The sequence below is a fragment of the Apteryx mantelli genome, chromosome Z, assembly GCF_036417845.1.
Source record: "Apteryx mantelli isolate bAptMan1 chromosome Z, bAptMan1.hap1, whole genome shotgun sequence".
Taxonomy (NCBI): Eukaryota; Metazoa; Chordata; class Aves; order Apterygiformes; family Apterygidae; genus Apteryx; species Apteryx mantelli.
The window spans coordinates 24959070-24980253 of NC_090020.1; the positions used below are offsets into that span (position 1 = coordinate 24959070).

The 21184-nt window shown below is 38.0% G+C and overlaps 1 protein-coding gene across 3 annotated transcripts in view; it reads left to right on the forward strand.

Moving 5' to 3' along the window:
* Nucleotides 1-21184, forward strand: part of FOCAD (focadhesin) — a 127735-nt gene that overhangs the window by 27478 nt on the left and 79073 nt on the right. For all 3 annotated transcript variants that reach the window (XM_067316125.1, XM_067316124.1, XM_067316126.1), the window contains exons 7-11: nt 3158-3362; nt 5478-5684; nt 6129-6216; nt 6820-7022; nt 10613-10870. In XM_067316125.1, coding sequence (XP_067172226.1) covers nt 3158-3362; nt 5478-5684; nt 6129-6216; nt 6820-7022; nt 10613-10870 — 961 coding nt within the window. The remainder of the gene's footprint in view (nt 1-3157; nt 3363-5477; nt 5685-6128; nt 6217-6819; nt 7023-10612; nt 10871-21184) is intronic.

The window sequence follows — 21184 nt, forward strand, 5'->3', positions numbered from 1 at the left end:
TGAGGGACATGAAGGACAAAAAGAAGGGCTTTTACAGTCACATAAGCTGCAGGGAAGGGAAATTGTGGACCCACTGCTGAATGGGGCAGGGGCCTTGGTCACAAAGAACACAGAAAAAGCAGAGATACTGAATACCTTCTTTACCTCGTTTTTTACTGGTAAGACCAGCCTTCAGGAATCCCAGGCAGATTCAAGAGACGAGAACGGAAATGTGGAACAAGGACTTATTCTTGGTGGAGGAGGATCAGTTTAGGGAACACTTGAACAAACAGGACATACACAAGCTCATAGGTGCTGATGCAATGCACCCACAAGTGCTGAGGGAGCTGGCTGATGTCACTAAGGCTGCTCTCTATCTCTTTGAAAGGTCATGGCAATTGGGGGTGATTCTTGACTGAAAAAGAGCAAATGTCAGTCCTATCTTCAAGAAGGAGCATCTGGGGAACTAAAGGCCTTTCAGTCTCACCTTGATCCCTGGGAAGGTGAGAGAGCAAATAATCCTAAAAAAACATTTCCAGACACATGAAGGACAAGAAGGTGATCAGGGGAGTACTCAGCATGGATTTACAAAGGCGAAATAGTGCTTAACTAATCTGATAGCCTTCTATGATGAGAAGACTGGCCTGGTGGATGAGGAGAGGGTAGTGGATTGTTTATCTCTACTTTACTAAGGCTTTTGACATTGTCTCCCATAAGATCCTCATAGAGAAAATGATGAAGAACGAGCTAGATCAGTGGGTAATGAGGTAGACTGAAAATGGGCTGAACTACCAAGCTCGGAGGATTGTGATCAGCAGCATAATGTCCATCTGGAGGCCAGTCACTAGTGGTATGCACAAGACATTGATACTGAGGCTCATATGGTTGAGCATCTTCATTAAAAACCTGAATCATGGGAAAGAATGCATCCCCAGCAAGTTTGCTGATGATACAAAACTGGGAGGAATGGTTGACCAGATGGTTGGGTTGCCATTCAGTGGGACCTCAACCAGCTGGAGAGGGAGACAGAGAGGAACCTCATGAAGTTCAACAAGTGCCAAGTCCTGCACCTGGAGCTATTAAGCCCATGCACCAGGAAATGCTGGGGCCCTACTAGCTGGAGAGCAGCTTTGCAGAAAGCACACCTGGGTCCTGGTGGACAACAAACTGACCATAAGCTGGCAATGTGCCCTTGTGGCAAAGGCAGCAAGGCCAACAGCCTCCTGCAGTAGGCGGAGCATTGCCAGCCGGTTGAGGGAGGAGATCCTTCCCTCTACTCAGCCCTGGTGAGACTACGTCTGAGGTGCTGGGTCCAAGTCTGGGCTCCCCAGTACTAGAGAGATGAAAACCTACTGCAGTGAGTCAAGCGACAGGCCACAGAGAAGACAAAGGGACCGGAGTGTCTGTCATATGAGGAGAGGCTGAGAGAGATGGGAGCATTCAGGCTGGAGAAGAGAAGGCTCGGGGGGGGGAGCTTATCCATGTTTATAAACACCTAATGCGAGGGTGTGAATAAGATGGAGTCAGACTCTTTGAGGTGGTGCCTGGTGACAGGACAAGAAGCAATGGGCACAAACAAACAGAGGAAATTCCATCTGAACATAAGAAAACACTTCTTTACGGTGAGGGTGGTTGAACCCTGGAAGAGGTTGCCCAGAGAGGCAATGGAGTCTCTGTCCCTGGAGATACTGAAGAGGCAATGGAGTCTCTGTCCCTGGAGATACTGAAAACTGGACTGCACGCAGTCCTGGGCAACTGGCTCTAACTGACCCTGCTTTGAATAGTGGTGGGGGGAGTGGACCTGATTATTTCCAGACGTCCCTTTCAACTCAGCTGTTCTGTGATTTTTTCTAAAATATCCAAGCTACCAACAACTTCAACATTGATTCATGCTTATCTCCAAGGAACTTGTTCAATAAAGCTTGAATGCAAGATACCAAGTGTTGTACCAGCCTTACAATCTAATCTTTTAATGATTTTTTACAATCATGTTTATGCATTTCAGATGAAAGGGATCTTTTTTTTTCCTGTTTTCTAGAAGATTTGTACAATCTGACAGAGTAATAGTACAGTGAAATTAAATTTTATATCATTGTTCCAAGTAAACAGATAAAACAAGATTATTTATTCATCTCTAATTTCTAGTGGGCCTAGGCTATATCCTCAATAGTAAGAATTTCAAGCAAAAGTATGTTTTGTCCAATCAGAGTAATTTTTACATGTTATTTGCAGACTTGTTCCTCCACTCAGCTGCTAAAACTGGTACTCCTGAAGAGTCTTGTCAGATGCCTGACTGATGGAGTGAACTTTGGATTTTTTGCTGGTGGCTTGTTTTGAATTTAAACAACAGTTGTTCTTGCTGAAAGGGCAAATGTCTTAAATTTTGTTGCTGCTTTTTGTGCAAAGGTTTCTGTAGAAAAAAGTTCTAGATTGAGAAAATGTTGCTGTAGCTTTGTTACTGACTTTTTTTTATTTAAGCTTTGCAGGAGGATTGTGCCTTGTTGGAAACAGATTCCCAATTTTGATTCCCAGTATATTTTTTCATGTATTAACTGTTAGCTTTATGTGATTATTTTTCTTAGTGTCAAGAACAGGCAGGGTTGCTAACAAAGTCAAGTCAAAAGAACTGTTCTGTGGTAAGTTCTTTTCCAAAAACCAGTGCTGGTTAAAGCAGTTCCTGTTTCACAGCTCCTTCATACAATTGTTTGTAGACCATCGGGTGAAAATTGGCAAAGAATGGAGGAGTTTTTTATATGAAAACAGTATTTCTGAATGTTGCTGTCCAAATACTGCTTCAGTATGGTGCAGAGTCCTCTTATGGCATTCAGCAAGGAAAGTAATTTTCTTAAATTGATAAGAAAAAAAAGAATAAAATATAGAATGTCATTGTAACCTGCAAATATAAATTGAGGTGGTATTCCTGCTTAAATACTGGGTCTTTTGCCAATGTACTAAATTGTACAGTTGTTATGTTATCTCATGATACTGCTAGGTGCTAGTAAGTCAAACTAGTTTTTCCTGTGAGATTTAGTAATGCCTTTTTTAAAAACTTTCTGTAAATTTTTGCATTGTGTAAATTATTCTGGATCCAGGGAGTGTTACATTGCTTGGTTTTCCTTGTTATTTGTTCAGTTTTCAGTAGAAAGTAGTCTCAGCAACTTTCTTTCTTGAATTGCAGGGCACAGAGTTCATGTGTTGATATAATGGTTCCATTTCTAAGATACCTGTATTGTGAACCATCTCAGTTACGTGAATATGCAGAGCTGAGAATGGGCCTACTGAAGATCTTATTAAAGTCACGTGGTCCAAAGAACAAGGAAGCGCCCTCTGTGCTGGAATCCCAGATTATTCTACTTCTATGTGATTTGGTTCCACACCTTCAGGTGAGTTGTAGCCTGATCCCACCTTTTATGTTGCTTTATTAAACCAATGACAGTATCATTTGCACACCCGTTGAGTGTGCAAATACAGTGCAATCTTCCATTTCCTATAACTTGATTTGTTGGTAGTATAGAATTCTAATATACCAGTTCTTCCTGGGGAAAGGTAAAACTTGTAAAGTGCTCAAATCTGCCAGTTGAAGTGTAAAATGAAATACGTTTGCAGTAATTATTTGCCATTAACAGCCTCTGTAAATATACAGTAAATGTACATGAGAGACAATGTTATGTGGTGGTCTTTTTGTCAAAAACATGCAATTTTTAATTTGACATGGGTAATATTAGAAATGAAATAAGCTATATGAGGAGCACTCGTGTACTCCTGCATAAATCCTGTCTGTCTTGCTGTAACAGGGATAGCGCATCTCAAGGTAAAACTTAATCCCTTTTAGAATATGCTGAAGTTTTTGAATGTACTTTTAAGTTGCACAGTGATATTTGCTGGGAGCTAGGGGCTTAGTCTTTTTATCCCCTTTGGATAGGGGGCTGAGTTCATTTCTCTTCTCTGATGCTTTGCTGTGACATTGGTCAAGCCTGATTATTCTCTCTGTACCTTTTTCCTTCCTCTGTAAAATGTGTAGAATGGCACTTTTCTATTCAAATAAAATCACTCAGATGTGAGATGCTATGGTATTATTGCTAAAGAGAGAAAGGGGTTGATAATATTGATCATAAAAAGCTGAATAGGCTTGATGTGAAGATATTGAAACCTTCTTTCTCCACAGGATTTTTACCAGTAGAGTGTATTTTCTATGGACAGCTACTTTTTACTGTCTCTTGGACACATAAAAATACTTATTATGTACATTTATCTCGATTCAAATCTACTCTTTGTGGGTGACAAGTGCATGCTGGGTTTTTTGGTCACAGGAATGATTCTAGACTGTCTTAAATCTGCCTGGGCTTCAATTTAACATTGTGTCCTGAATATATGAACAAGCTTTCAACTTGTTAAAAATAAGCTATAAAAATGGCACCAAAGAGCACTCATAAAATCAGTTATGAGCATTTTTTTCCTCATGCTCATTGGCACTTTCACCTTTTTCTTAGAAATGTGTTGCTTTCTTAAACTTATATGAGTACCTTTAATTTTATCCACTCTATGATTTTGCCCTGCCCAGGATGAGCCTTTCATAATAGAAGTGAAAATATTTGCTTCAGGAACCTTCAAGCCAGTTTGTATTGTTTCATAATTTGTCATTGCTTCTCCTCTGAACCACGAATCCATTTTATCCTTTCTTTACTTTTAGTCTTATTTAATCCTCTGTATTCCATAATTACTGATACACTTCCTAATCACTTTGTGTTATGATGTGAACCACTGGTCAGAGGTACAGTTGGCCACCTACAGATGCCTCTGGTGATGAATTCAGTGGGCAAGATGGTCCCAGTTAGAGCAGATAATTCTTTGTTCTTTGGTCCCTCAGAATATCTCTAGCATGGGCAAGATTAGGACCTTATCCTTAATGCTAGCTCCAGAACTTGGATCAGAAGAGCTGGGTTTGACTGGAGTTAGAATATTCAAGAGCAGAACAGGTGTCATATCTAATGCTAATGCATTCTGAGGCAACCTGCTGCTTGAAACCTCTGCTCGGCTTCCGGAGCGTAGGGATCTTGCTTTTGGGTATGGTATTCCAGCTTTTCTTTCTTTACTAGGTAAGCTACATGGTATTCTAGAAGAAGGGAATACTGCTGCTGTTACGAGAATACTTACCTGCTCTATGGAATCCCCATGCAGTTCATTTTTATTTAGCAATGGCTGAGGGAAATGCAAGGGCCAAATTGAATGCATCAGGAACAGGCAATTTTTCTCAACAGCCATTAAAAAAAAACTTTTTATTCTTTCATGTGTGTCTAATTTTACTTCAGAATATTAAATGACAGTTCATATATTGGTAAGAGATTCCTGGATTTAGTCTCTAGATGTTTCTCCAAAGTCTTATTAATACTCATAATGGAAAGATTGCATAGCTAATCGAACTTATTTTAAATTTGAGAGATAGGAAAGGAGAAATAAAAACCACAACTGATTTTTTTTAACTACCTTTTACTTTACAGCTTAAGGACTTGGCACAAGTTACAGAAGCCTTGTATTTTCTGCAAGAGCTATTTCTAAGCCTACTGTGCTATCCTGTGTTTTGGAAATTCCAGTTATCCCAATTTTGTCTGCAACTGTTATGCTTCTGTGAAGTATGTTTAAATGTAACGGGAGAATGTTCATCTGTGATCTCCTTAATAGAGGACCACTTTGAGCTCTTAAAAGAGGTAGGATTTCATGGAAAAGTAAAAAATAATATTAAGTGGAAAGAACATCATGTTAAGATTTCAAGGCATCAATATGTGGCATTCATCTGGAAGTGACCACTGTTTTGAAATCTGTGGGGGATTTTTCTTGGTTGAAAACCTTTAGAAGGCAGAAACTGTAATTAACTTATTCTGTATTTATCAGTTAGTCTTTTAGTGTGGAAATTAAACTGAGCTGAAATGGTTTGAAAAAAGTAACAAATCAGAATGTTGTAGTTTTTCAATCAGAAGAGCACTTCTATTACACTAATTGTGTTCTTTGCTGAGTGCATTGTGTCACTGTGTGTGTATTCACTATGATACATGAAGCAGTACCTTACAGAGTTTTGGTTGCTGCCAATTTCCACCATTTATCCCCACTGAAAAATAAGGAAGACTTGAACTCTTTTCTTTCTTCCTCTGTAGGTTTTTCCAATGGAACAGTATATAATTGGTTTAGCATTACTACTCCTGCTAACACCAGCAAGTCAGCAGAAGTCTGTCTTGAGTCTAGGTAAAGTGCTCCTTGTGAAAAAGGAATCCACACTCTTAAGACTGTCTCTTTGTTTCTTTCTCTTTAAAGAAAAAAGTAAACATCTAATGCAATGGCAATAAGGATAAATTTTCCTGCTGTACTGCCTTTCTACATGGATGTAAATGAACTCCCTGCTATCCTGCAGCTTATGTATGTTTCATTTTTGTATCAACAGTAGGGTATTCTCAACTGAGAATGCCTCATGCCTCCTGAACTGTTTGTTTCCACAGATCTTAAGAGCTCAGGCCTGGCAGTCTTGGCAATGTTCACTGACTTTCAACTAATGATTTTGGTTAATGCACTGGAGTCATTTCATAAAGTGAGAGACTCTGCTACATTCCATTATTATATTTCTTGCTGTCAGGTGCTGTGGTGTAAAGGCCAGAAATGTATGTGCCTGTAGATAGGCTTGGAGTTTTACCAAAAAATGTTTTGTATTTTAACTCTAGTATGCACTTACTGTAATTCTTGAGACTGTTACTTTGCTTGATCAGGATGTTTCCTAGAAATGTTTGTGTCATGCTTAAAATTACAACTGATGGTTCCTTTTTCCAAACCGATTTTTTTTTCCCTCCTGAATAGCCTACAAGCTCCTTTCCTGTTCAGAAACCCAGAACATCCCAACCACAGCCCTCGTTTTGGTGATGCCTGTGTTACAGATCTTATCTTCTACAACAGTTGGGGACTGCCTATCAGAGGAAGATTCTGGCACTACCAGGCAGCAGTTGGCTATAAATCTTTTGGAAATGTTACAACAGGAAGGTGTGAAGGATAAAAAGGAATTGGTAAATTTTAAGTTAGGCTTTTCCCTTCTTTGGTGTAGGAAGCATTCAGCAGTTTCAGTGCATTATACCTAGCTGACTAGGAAAGACTCTGCATGTGTGAGCTTGTTGGTGTGATATATTTTATGGAAACAGTCAAAAATACACATAGCACATAAAACAGACTGCTACTAAAGTGAAAGCATATTTGTGTGCTAGACATGGTTTTATTTATGACATGGGCTTTTTTCCTTTTAGAGACTACAGATTAAAGAGTTCACCTGCATTATTGGTTAAATAACAGGACTTGGTAGAGAACTAGCTTATCTATAGTTTATTTTGTCTTTTTAAGACTCTTGCTTATTCTCATTATCTTCATCTCTTTCTTAACATCATATGTGCCTGTTAGCCACCACTCTCTTTGAGGAGAAGAAAGGAGTTAGCACTTAGAAGCACCGCTAATTGTTTTTCAGCAAATTACCATGGATATTTTCATCTGAACTTTTTGTTTGTTTGCTTTTTTATTTACTTATATGCTTCTTAGCTGCCCTCCCATCCCATGCCCTTCTGTCCCATCTGTTCTGAAGATAGGTGATAAGAGGTCCTTTTTGGTCAAGACATTCTTTGCACTGTAGAAGTTGAACTCTTCACACCCTTGTTACCTGAGGTGAGGGAGGGGTGGTGATGTGATGGCCTGAAGACAAAAAAAAAAAAAAAAGAAAAGAAAAAAAAAAGCCAGTTCAGTTTATGCTGTGTTTCATTGTCCCAGAACCCCTCACCAGCTTGATTTTCCATTTTTTGTAGGTCTAAAAATCAAGCCCATTTGCACTCTTAATGAAAGATAGATGTTTTAGTCTCTACTAAAGCCTGCTTTCCTAATTCTGCTCTGAAAGAATGGCCTCTAGGCTGGCTGCAAGGGTGGAGAGCTGCTCACCTTCCCTTGAGGTAACTCGCCAGGGGGCAGCCTGTACTGTCACTGGAGGTTTATTTCCATAGCAGGTGTCCCAGGCACTTGAGTCCTGTATGCTTGGTGTCACTGGCCCAGCTACACAGCAGCTGCAATAAAGAAGTGACAAGCCTGGTCGAAATCAAGATAGAAAGTAGTTTAGTTTTGAATGCTTGTGATTTTTTTTGTGAACAACAGGGCGTAGCTGAAATGCTCCTAAGCCTTCTTTTGACAGGCACCTCAAAGCCGGTGCTTGGCATAGCTTTTCTTAGGTTGCTATCTGTGTTTTGAGAAGCTAGTTTAATGTCTTATGAAATTGTTAGGTTGCTGTAGGACACGGATTATGGTATATTGTATAACACTGGCTTTCTGTAAGGCAACTTTGCTATAGTAATTATGATATTTGGTATTTTCTCTAGAAAGAAAGCTTTTCTATTAAGGGTTTAAATAATTTCTGATAACTTTAACCTTTTCTGCTAGCCACTTGAGGCTGGAAAAACTCTTGTTTTCAGTAGGAATTCTCTAACCAGCTGACCACTTCTGGCTCATTGGTAAACACGCATTCCTGGGAAGTTTGTAGCAAGTAGTGTGATAGATTTTTGGTAATATGTGTGAGGCAATGCGAATGAAGAGACAGACGCTCATTTTGCCTGGTTACTGTTTGCAGAAAGTGTGTGATAAGCTTTGGTTCTTGATTGAAAGATTAAAAAATAATAATAATAAAATTCCTATTTAATGTTCCCATGAGTTCAGTCCATTTGTGCTGCAGGATCTGATAGGTGCTAAGAGAATATAAAGAATTTTGATCACTTAGACTTTCAGCAAACAGTTGTTGTTCTTTTAACTGGTAAGAAAGAAGAAGGAGCAAGTGCGTCTCCACAGAACAGTGAGCAGTCTTTGAATAACTCAAGAGCAAACACAGTTGAGTTATGGTGTATTGTCTTCAAGGGCTTTTTTTGGTTGTTGGTGGTGGGGAATTGTTCCACCTGCACTCTCAGGGTTTTGGAAAATGTTAGAACATGGCTAATCTGAACAGCTGCTATGCCATTGAGGGATTTACATGTATTTTTCTGTGCTGGCAGCTCGAGGTTTTCTACCAACCAGGCTGGAATGAGGTGTAGTGCTAAAGTAAAAATATGGTGATGGCTTCTTTTCATGCAGGTGAAATAAAGACAAACAGGAGGGAGTATGATCGTGTGTCAAAATCTTTGGGAAAGCAGTGAAGAACGGGGAATATCAGCTCAATATTTCAGGTCCTACCAATTCTAGCTTTTTTTTTCCCAAGCATTGAAAAAATTGACTGTAAATGTCTGATCTTGATTTCAAATCTTAAAATCTTGTAGGATCAGGCAACTAAACATTATAGCCTAAAGGTATTGAAGCTCTTCTTAAGCCACTGTATGTCCTTAGATAAAGTTTAAATAGTTGTATCAATACATGGCAATTTCACAAGTGTGTACCCAGAGGAGGATTTTGGCGCTAAGTGATCTTGCCTGTGAGAGAGATGGCACTGTAGGTTGCTGAGTTTTTCACAAACAGTAACTGTAATGGAATAAGTATTGGAATAAGTTAATTCTAAATTAAATGCTATTTTAAAAAGTCATCTAAAGTACAAGGGCATTATACATCCCATTAGACAGTATAAATTTATGTTGCATTGAACAATGTGATTAAAACAGAACTGTGCAGTTTTATGCAGAACAGCTATTGCCACTCAGTGATAATCTCTTTTCCCTTGTAATTCAAAAGTGAATGGGCCCTGCACCTGATGAAGTCTGAATTCCACTTCTAATTTTCAGCTGAGGGTCTCTCTTTCAAATGCTTTCTGGACCTGCTTCTTATATAAGTATTCTGCATATAATCACTACCTGTCAGCTATAGCCTTGATAATGGAAAGACATTTCTGAAAGCATCACATTTTCTGAGCAAACAAAGAATTAGTAGGACAGAGTAAAGTGGTTTGTTTTGGATGAGGGTTTTTTTTTGTTTTTAACAAAAAATTCTGAACTTACATATTAGTTTACAGGAGCTTTTAAAATATATATATTTTTATATATTTGAAAGACCTGACTGGGGAAGAGTAAAAGAAACTGTGACTTCTCATTTGATATTTTACTTCTTTCCTACTTCCAAACCTGATCTTCCATAATTACATCTATGGAACATTGAGTTCTGAGAAGTGAAACAGTTAATGTTGATTCACTTTTGTTTAACTTAAGCCATGGTGTTTATAGAGTGCTATGAAAAGTTAAGGGAATTTCCTTAAAATATATAATTAAGAAACTGATAGTTTCATGATGTACATGCCATTGTCAGGAACAGAGGTTTTTAATGTACTCCTGTTTTATTGTTTCCATTTTAATGAGGAAGTAGTACTTAATTATCTGCAGGAGCAGGAATGATGGATGCCAAGTAAAGGAAGAACTCCTGAGCAGGCAATTAGCAACATATTCAATCATCTTTAGTGCAAGAATTCTCAGAGAAGATTGCAAAGAAATATACTGCGGTTTCAGTTTGCTCTTTACAATTACTGAGTTGGGACCCTCAACAAAAGATTTATTTTGGATGACAAAACTTTATTAGCCATGTTTTTTGTTGTTGTTGTTCTTTCATGGTACTGTACTTATTTGATTATTTTTCTGTGCGTACATGTTTTGCTTGTTCTCAGATGTCCAGCAAGCTCCTCTTCCCCATAACCAGTACTTACAGTTCGTTGTATACCACCTGGAAGATCATAGAGCTCATGAAGGAGAGGTCTGCAATTACTGCTTGGTTGATTTCAGTGAGATCACTGCTACCTATTACAACTCAAGTCCCTAGCCATGTTTTTCTTCTGCTGGCTTATCTCCTGGTCCAAGAAAATGGAGACAGTCTTCGTGGTGTACTCAGTGCTATTACAGAAGTAGCCAAGGCTGATTGTTCTCAGGTAAAAATGTATCTTAATGAATTTCTCTGTTCTTCCCTCATCGGTGCCCATTACATTAATGACAATGTGTAACCTGGATTTATGGAAAACATCCTGACTTTTCAGTTTGTTTTGCTGTAGATTGTTAGAGCTACACTGTAGCTGAAGAGTTTAATTCCATCCTGACTGAGGGGAGTAGCTCTGAAGTACTGGTGGTCTTTCAGGGTGGGGGATATTAGGAGAAAGAATGTGTTTTTCAGAGGACAGAGAGAAAAATTGTCAAGGGAGACTGAATTCTCCTGGGTTTCTGTATGTTTGGTAGATCGGTTAAACTCAATGTGTTCTGAGAATTGTGATTTTTATTTTTATTTTTTACATTCTGTCTGGTTCCCTACCAGGGGGCTACCATCTTTAACATGCTCTTCAGAAGTATCAAAACTTGGAGGTTTATAAGCTGTGAATTAACAAGCACAGAGTAACTCAGCTGAAAAGAACTGACATAACAACTGGGGTTTAAGTTCTAGTGGTCTAATTTGGGATCATGGCATAAGAAATTGAGAACTTCCTGACCTCATCACAGACTTGCTGCAATTGTGCAAGCAGACTTTGATTCTTTCCAGGCTTTAAAAGGGTTCATTGTTTAAGGTGTAGAGCAAGGTTTTAATAAACTTTGTAAAAACATTGATCTTTAATGCAAGATGTTTAACAGAACTGCAAAGCGTTACAAAATATATGTTGTTTCTTGGGAGGGTAAATCCAAGCTGAATTTTCAACATGTTCAACTGGGTATTTTTGAAACTTTTCAGTGGCAGGGCAAAAGGAGACTTCTAGCTATAAAATATTTGTATGTCATCTACTGCAAAACAGTGGTTTTGTCTCCCTTTTCGGTTACTTTTTAGTTATTCAATCTTAGGAAAAAAGATTGGTTTATTTGCTGATATTACCTAATAAATAAATATGAAAATACAACACAAGAAAATTGAGAAGAGGCCACTAAATGATTTCTGGGCTTTGGTGACCTCATAAATCTTTCTCCATGTCCTTTTATGGTTACTGAAGGACTGCTGTGTCCCTTGATGTGTATAGTCTTGCTTCTTAAAAATATCTGAATATCTGTACTGTCTTTCTGTCTGCTTCAGTGCTAAATTGAAGCCAGATTTAGGCAGTGTGTTTATACTTACCTACATTTATCTTTCGAGGTTATGCAGGTATCTGGCTTTTTAACCTGGAAATAGTAACAGGCAGTGCAGGAGGCATTATACAGAAACAGTCAAATATGTCTCATTGTAAAATAAAAATGTGGTGAAGGAAAAGTGTTGCTTCAAATTTCAGATGTATCATAAAGACAAGCTTTATTTGCCTAAGTCTTTTTTAATTGCTTTCTGTTTCAAATAGATAACATACTCCATAGCACAAGAGTTGCAAAAAAATACAGCTTACGGAATATGTGCTTCATCATTTAGGTGCTGAGCCTTGTAGTTCAGATCCAGGGAAGTACTCCAGGATGTGCTTACTGTTGAACACATGCTGAAATGCTGTACTAAAAATGGCCCATTATGCAGTGTTTTTGGAGATAACTGCATTTCCTAGGCTGGAAAACTTTTTAAACCAGGGCCAGCTTCATTTTCTGTCAATTGACTGCTGTTAACCTTCCTTTTCATCTGTTCTCAAAGCTCTTTCAAGCTATTGTTTGTTTTGTTTTGTTTTCATGTGTGGGTGCATTTCATATGCACTCAGTGATACAGATTTGGGAGCGTGTTTTCTTTAAATGTTCTCTCATCTTGTTTGAATTTTTTGCATTTTGTAACTTTATTTCTAGCATTGCATTTGATAGTATTGTTGTGTTTTAATTAATTTTTGTGGGTTTTTTAATTATTTTCTATTTCTAGGTTTAAATGATATTTCAAAGTTTTTTTGTTTCATATTTTTAGACAGTTGAAATTTGAGGACAGCTATATTAAGGCCTCGCATTTGTTTTTTGCATCATAGGTGGGAAAAGTAGTTTGGACTCCTCTGTTCAGACACATTTAATTTAACAAACTTAGAAGTCTAGATTTCAGTCTGGAAAATATCACAGACTTCTGCTGTGGAATTACTCATCAGGGTTGTGAGCATTATGTGGTCATAAAAGAATGTATAGAATGTGTTAATTTTCATGAACTGTAAGATCATTGCTGTGAAAAAAGAATAATATGTATTGTGTGTTAGCCAAACCAACAAAAAGCTTTTGGATGAATTGTTCTGCAGTTTAGTTTAGTTTTCAAGAAGTGGATAACCTCCAAACACATTTAACTCGTTGCATTTCTTACTGCAGCTTGCGGAAATAGACACATACAGCACTTTGGAGGAAGGAATAGAATAAGAAAGGAAGGTTTCTTTGACTATATGACCAAATGACTTTGGTTCATTGTGGCTTTTGTAGATGCAGCATTGATTTTTGTCTAGAAGTAAACAATGGATGCGGCATATTGGCAAGAAAATTGTAAATTAAACTGAGGGGTGCAACCAGCTTGAGCAGTCTGCAACTCATCCGTAGCACATTTCAAATCTGAAGTAGCCATCGCCATCAGTGAAATGGAAAAAAAGTTAAAGGGTGATTTGCTGTTGTAGTATGTTCCCGCCTATGTGTGAATTAGAGAAGTGTTGTTGTGCTTCACTCATTTTATTGTTTTTTGTTCCTATTTCGTGCCACGCACGCAGATAGTGTTTTTGCTTATGTTTGAGAAAGGTATTACTTTGTTTTAGTGAATTCAGATTGTTGCAAACTCAAGGTAACAGTGGTACCACAGAGCCTGAACTGCAGTGTTAGTTATCTGCTGAATCCTTAAATTGTGCTGCCTTTCAGGCTCTTCTTACCCTTCCAAATAAGAATGGGACCCAGTTCTTTGGTTTGTTTTTGAAGTATTTGTTCAGTGTCCTTGCTGTGCTCCTTGTTGATTAGTATATAGAACAGCTGTCCTGCGGTGTTGAAAAGTCTGAAGTCAATGGAACTGTGGAGGTGCTAGAAGGAAGCTGGAACTGGCTCCTCAAAGTTTTTGGTGGAAATGCACAAAACAAAGTGCTTTTTATTCTTTTCTGGATGTTTTATTCTGTTTCTTACTTTGTCCACTTAGTCATTCTTTCCTATTTTCTTAGAATTCTTGTGATTTTCCTGCACAAGGATGTATCCTTTCTCTCTCGCTCTCTCGTTTTTTTTTCTCCATTCTGTTATGCTCTGACTATGTGTAATGGAAAGAAAGAAATACATTGCAGTAATACTTCCTAGATGTATTTTTCCCAAAAGTGTTAAAGCCCTAGAACAACTTACACTAGTAGAACAGTTTCCACAATGGTGGTGACATTGCTGACCACAGAGTACAACAGTGTGCTGATAATTTTTGAAAGAGCATGGTGTACAGTTCATTCAATTAGTTGTTGCTTAACTGTTTTCAGAGTGAACGGAAACCCTGAGCATTTCTTTAGCCTTTCTTAACAGATGGCTTCATGTATTTTAAGTTAGAATATAAAAAACATGTTTACTCTGTTGCAGGGTTAAAGTTCCTCCTTTGCCTTGCCTTCCCTTTGTTGTTGTGTCCCCCCGCTGCAGCCCCAAAAGCTGGAGAATTGAATGTTGTTTCCAGAAGTGTCGGCTAAAGTCTTTGGAAAATTTTTGTGTAGTCTTTCAGGATACAGGTTTACTCTGGTCATCCAGTTCACAGAGAGAGAAAGGCTGTCTGCATTGCTAACAATACTGAGGTTTCTGTTGTGAAGTGTGTCATAAATGAGTTTATTATTATCAGAGATCTGGTTTTTTGAGTTGTATATGCTATACTGAACTGGAGGGAAGGGTCCGCATAATACACATTGCCAGTTAACTTTTTTTTTGACAACTGCAGTTGTCAAAAGTGGTTTTTCCCTTGAGCTGTTTCAGCCCTTGTTTGAACAGTTTACTTACTGTGCTAGGTGCAAAGCTTAAGGTGTATGAAATACTGAGTATATATATTTAAATGCAGCTTTGAAAATTGGCAGTATAAAAGCAAGCAATCTCTAGTGTCTCACCTCCAGGAGGCATACAGAGATCCTTGATGCAGGTGTGCTAGTATTAGGATGGTGTTGCTGGAAAAGAGCACTTCTATTTTTTGTGTCATTTACAACTACAGTTTTAAGGAAGGGAGTGGGGCTAATCAAAGTGAAGAACACTGTAAAGTTTACAGATAATGAATATTGTGACCCAATCGTGGCAATGTGATCTTAAGCCAAAAGTCAGAGATAGTCTTCTGGATATACTTCCTGTTCCTACTGCAAGAGATTGTTTCTTGAGGTAAAACACGCAGATTGAGGTAGCTTTTTTGGCACGATAATTATTAGAACTTCCTTTCCCCATTTTAGATGAGAAGCATCTAATTGTGTTCAAAGGGGCAGAAGTGAGCAAAATGAACTGAACTTGCATGTAAAAACAAAGCTGAGCTGACGTGGAACACATCTCTTCCTTAACTTGTTTTTTTTCTTGCAAATCCATTCCTGTAAGTCTGAATTCAAAACTAGTAATAACAGCATATCCCAACTCTGAGTAGTTTAACATGTCCATTAAGTATTGTATAACCAGGGATACAGGCTGTAGGCTTTGTAAATAAATTAATTATTCTCAGGGAAAAGGGTAGATGAGTTATGGCTGCATGTTGTGACATGTGCAGCTGAAGTACATCTGCCCTTTCCTGAGAAACTTTTCTTCAGTTCTGATCTAAAGTGCTGCAAGTAAGGCAATTTGTTCTTGTGACGGGCTGGCCATGTAAAAAACACCAGCATAACTCCTGGAAATTCCAAGTAAAGTCTGTTTTTATCTGTAGACTGCCTCTAATTCAGTTTGCTGAAGTAGCTCATTGAGTTGTGTGATGAATTAATGGTGTATTCCAGAGCTTAAAAGAGTGAAGGTGTGATGCCCTGTTTCTTAACTATTTGATATTGTTGTTCAAAATGCAATTTAAAAATCACTTAAAGCAATAACTTGCTGAAAGAAATTACTTAAGTAAGATGGCACCTGAGCAGAATGGCCTGAACTGAGGCTGTAGGGAGTGATTCTTTTTTGAATTTCATTTGTGTAAATTGTAATAGCTCCACTGACTTACATGATTACAGATTTAGGGACAAATTTAAATGCAAGTCAGCAGAGTGTGCAGGAGCTCTAGGCAGGTACAGTGAACATTTTAGCATGAAATGAGTGGCTTTATTTGCTTTGTCTTGTTCTGCCTATTTTAAACCTAAGCTTTTGTACCCACAAACAGTAAATGAAATTAACAGACACAGCATCTTAAGCTAGCCATCGTAGTCCATCTACTTCAGAACCATCTTTGAGGTAATGGAAAAACTCCTTCCCATGACTGGGAAAAATGGCTTGTGTTCAAATGCAGTGATAAAGAGAAGTTTAAATTGCATCATATTTTTCTTTTTCCTGATGATCAGCAGAAGTCTATGTGAATTAGAAATTGTTGTTTAAAACATGAAACTCAAACCATAATTAGTTGTCATCCTCTAACTCGCTTGTATTTGGTTTGCTAACGGGGTCTGTAAATAGTAGGTTTTCCCTCTTTTAGATTATTGTTGACTTTAAGATACTCTGCTGCAGAGCATATGAAGTATTTTAATTCAGGTGTCCTTTTTACTGGTACAAAGCCATTTTATAATTAGTAATACAGCTGTCACTCTGCGAGGCAATGTTTGGAAATTTGGAATAAGAGCAATATTGTGTTTGACTGGGGTGATATTTCCCTTCTCAGTCTTCAGTAGGTGCTCCCAAGGAGACGTGATACTTTGCAGTAAGCAAAATCTAATGATAATTTTTATCCCAAAATATCCTAACACTTTTTAAAACTGCGACTTACTGGCTGGTTACAGTCCGTGCCAGTTGAACTTGGAATCACACAGCTACTGTCTTGATTGTGACAAGTTATTTTAGTTCTGAGTCTACTTAATGGCTCCAAGGAGAATTCTAGTGCAGCAAAACACTGCAATGAAAGGTTATCATATTGCTTCTTGTAGGTGGGGTGCTCTCTAAGGTAGGAAGAAGTATCTAGGACTGGTCTTTCTACTGCAGTGAAAGTAGTTAATAAAGGGGGAGGAAGCATTGGAGCACATATATGGGGGAAGTAAGTGATTACTTTGATAAGGCAAACTTTTAATGGGGAATGTGATGACAGCAACAAAAAACATATTCAGGGCAAATTCATACTTTGGGAATTGCTTTGTTTCTGTGTTTTATTTAGTTCTGTGTAAATAAATGATCCCTTAGAGAAGATGAGAAAAATAAGTGGTAAAACAGTGTTTAGAATGTCTTCTAAGTTAGGAAAGAGGACCACACCAACAGTGTGGTTAGGTATAGCAATAGCATTTTGAGTCATATCTCTCTCTCTCTCTCTCTCTCTCTCTCTCTCTCTCTCTCTCTTTTTTTTTTTTAAGTCATCAAGATAATCAGTATTCTGCTACTTCATGGTTTGAATGATTACTGCTTGTAGCTTGTCAATATTCAGCTGAAAAGCTAGGAGTGATTGCTGTGCCAAGATCTCAGTTGATCTTGTGTTTCAAGATAAAACAGAAGTGGGAATGTGTGTTTAGAATGCTGTCCTTCATTGCTTTCCTATTTATTGCAACTGCACAAGAGGGATTCCCAAACAGGATGTCCTTTCCCACACTGAGTAATGCTTTCATATAGAGACTAGAGTCTTTGTATTAAATTAATAGAGCCTTCCAAAAATCTTGTTAGGTGTAAAAATAATTGCAATATCTGTTTTTGCAGACATTGATCTGGCTTTGTTTTGGTTTTGTTTCTTTTCTTTCCTTTCCCTGAAGCCTACAGAGGAGTGTTGTGTATGTACCTCCTCTTTCCCCACTGAATGGAAGCCTGAAAGCCTTTTTATGGTGCAAAATGAGCGATTACATTTGATCACTGTTTAGCTGACACATTTTGGAGTAATGTCCTGAAACATTCTGGAAGAAAGTCCAGAAATCTTTTAAAAGGCCAAAGAACAAAAAGTAGTGCATATGTTATTAGGCTGTCTTTAATTGAATCACTGCTGAGGCTGCCCTGACACATGCTGTTCGTGAAAGACTTAATACAGTCCTTCTAATCGGATGAATTGTCTTGTTGTGCAAAAACTGTTATTACACTCTATGTGAAACCAGCTGTGCTTCAAGGGGAAAAAATTAAATCATCTGACTGAGAGGTCACTGGTGAATAGTAACGCAAGATCTATTACCATTATTAGAGGATTATGAGGCTTTAGAGAACATCCATTCTTTTATGGTCTTTCAACTGCTGAAATGAAATATTTTAGTGGTAAATGACACCCTTCTGGGAAATTTATCAGAAGATGCATTACTTTGTGTTCTTTGGAGAGGGGGATAGGAGAAAAAAAGGCAAAATGTTTTTTTTCCAGGTGAAACCATTGTTAAGGATCTGTTGAACTGGATTTGGCTTGCTTAAAAGTGTCTCAAGGGATGCCTAATAGTATTGTTCTATGTCTGATCATGTGAATTTTGGAGAGTTGCTGTAGGAGAATGGTCATGTTGTAGTCACTTCTTGTGGACAGATTCTTGGTGATATGAGTTTATTGGTTAGTGCACTGGAGCACGTGAAACTTTGGGGAACAAAAACTGGTCTCAAGAAGAACCAGGAGCACTTTTGAAAACCCACCTTGTTTTATAACATGTATAAATAAAACCTTATTGTCATTTACGCACTTCAGTGAAGGGGACAGTTCTTCAAATGTGCGTATTGTTCAGTACTGTTTGTCTTGCTCACAGGATATTAGAGAGTGCTGAATGCTTTTTAAAATCTGGTCATTTCACTGCCTTGCCTACTGAAAAACTGTGCTGGTGCTACACCACCTTCAAAATTCAGCCCTGCATTTCCCAGAAATAAAACCTGGAGCACTTCTCATTTCAGCAACATTTCTTTAGTGCTTTTTGTTCGGATCCTTGTGTAGGGCAATGAAATGATCTCTTTAATGTTAAAATTGACCCAAAAGAACACTCCAAGATATACATTCCTGCTAAGAACAACTGGCATGAATAATGTAAAGTGACACCCTACATTTAGAATTTAATTTGGGGGCAGTGTATTTGTTTTTTGGATTACATTGTTTGAAATGAGTTTTTCCTTTTGAACACAGTTTTGTTTGGTTTGCTGTTCTCTGTCTATCTCTTATTCTTTGTTCTGGCACAAGGACTGTATGGGGGACAATTTCATGTCAATAAAATGTAAGGAAATGTGAAGAAATGGGAGAGGAGAAGTTTAGCAAGGATCTTCCTTCCTTACTAACTATCTTTTCTTATGTTGTGCTTTTTAAGAATGGTAACTGTCTTTAGCTTTAAAAAAAAAAAAAAAAAAAATCAAATCACCAAATTGCCAAGGGTGAGAACAGTCATCAATCCTGTTGATGAAACTGCAGTGATTTGCCTGGCATGTTTAATCTTACTTTTAAAGAGAGGGCTGTTAGGATAACTGGGCATCATTTTGAGATACAGTTCATTATTGAAAACAAAACAAAACCCTGAAACCCTTTGCTGGGTTGCTAAGGAGAGACTTGACCTAACTGCTGCATCTTTAGGGATGACGAGGGATGCAGACCACACTGTTGCTAGGCAGCAGGTTCGTCTCCATCTGAGCGGGCTCCTATGTACCAAGAGCTAATTTTTCTTCATACTGGCTTTTTGAAACTGTTAAACCTTTGGAGATTTAATATAAATTGGTACAGAAATTAGTGCCAGCATTGTTTATCTGTTATATGGTGGAAGTGAGAAGCAGTTTCATTGTATTGGAACATTTTGGATTTTTTTCTTCATCTTATAATTTGAATATGTGTATTCACCTATTCAGAGCAAGTATACTTTAAAGGACAATATCTCTGTAGAAATATATAATTGGCCTTATATTGACAAGTGATTATTTTTTTCCCTAGAATTCTCTGTAGAGCTTAGCATCTCTTTACTAAATGTTAGCATAAATCTCATAGAGAACTTTCTTCTAATTCCTGTTTAATGCAGAATAAATGTCATAACTAGAAAATTAAGGCAGACTCAGGACTTGGAATAAACTTTTCCTGACAAATGAGGGAGGTTGGACCTGAGGAAGCTGACCTTTAAGGATTTGAATGCTTTTCTAACTAAAGACTGTGACAATCTTTTTTTTTTCTTTTTTTCTTTTTTTTTTAATATCATTGAGTCTGTGATTGTCATATAGTCCACTGTATCTACAACTCAGGAAAAATGTAAGTAGCCTTTTGATTAGAGAACTAGCTTAAGACTTGATGGAGTAGTGCAAGACCCAATGTCTGGCAAAAGGAGGAGGCATTTTGGGGAGAGATCTGTGGAAAGGAAATTGAAAAAGGAGCTTGAGCATTATAATGACACATCTGACATCTCTATTACTGATGTTTTATTTAGCCTTTTTGTGCAGTACAGGGTGAACCAATGACAGCATTTATCAGGGATGGATATGTTTTTTAAAAAAAGCCCCAAGTTCTGAGATTCTTAGACTTGAGACTCTTCCCTCCATCCATGCTGCATGCCATACTTTCTGGCTAACATTATTTATCAGAAGACTTTTCTTCCCTGTTGACCTGTTAACGGCTCTAAATAACACTGTGTCCCTCAGTGAAGAAGCACCCACTAACTTCTCTGATAACTTTGGGACTTTATGATGGCAGTGCAGGCTGATGCACTGGTTTTAATGATTGTCCCACCTGAAGGCATGGGATGTCCGTGGTTTGTTGATCACCCTGGAATTACATTTAACTAGTCAAAGATTTAGGTAACTGTAATTCAGTAGTAGGTGATTTATTTTTGTCTTAACACCCAATTGCAACAGGTGCCCAGAAATAAAACTGCTTCTGTCTACCAAACTTCCTAGCTTCCGATTTTTTCTTCTTCCTGTATTATTTGGTTTCTGTGCAAATCTCCTTTTCCTAGGGTTTGTCTTACCAAAAGAGGATTTTGATTTGAGAATGCTGAGCCTTTAACACTCAGGTCTTCCTTTGGGTTCTATTTAATTTAATCAGGAAGTTAGTTTTAATACTCTTCTTGTGTACTGCTGAATATCCTTTTCTCTTAGGCATTGCTATTTTCCCTTTGGCATGCATAGAGTGGGGAACATTGATATCTGCATGGTCCATAGGTTAGTCTTACAGTTCAGGAGTGGGAAGGGAAGGTAGGGCAATGATTAAATCTCACCTTTTGAATTAAGGTTTAATTTTCCATTTCTGAATGTCACTTTAAGAAGCTGTCATACACAGCCACATGCTCATGTGCTGTAGTTTACTGCTACTACCCTTCTGTCAATGGAAGTGTCCATGGGGCACTGCT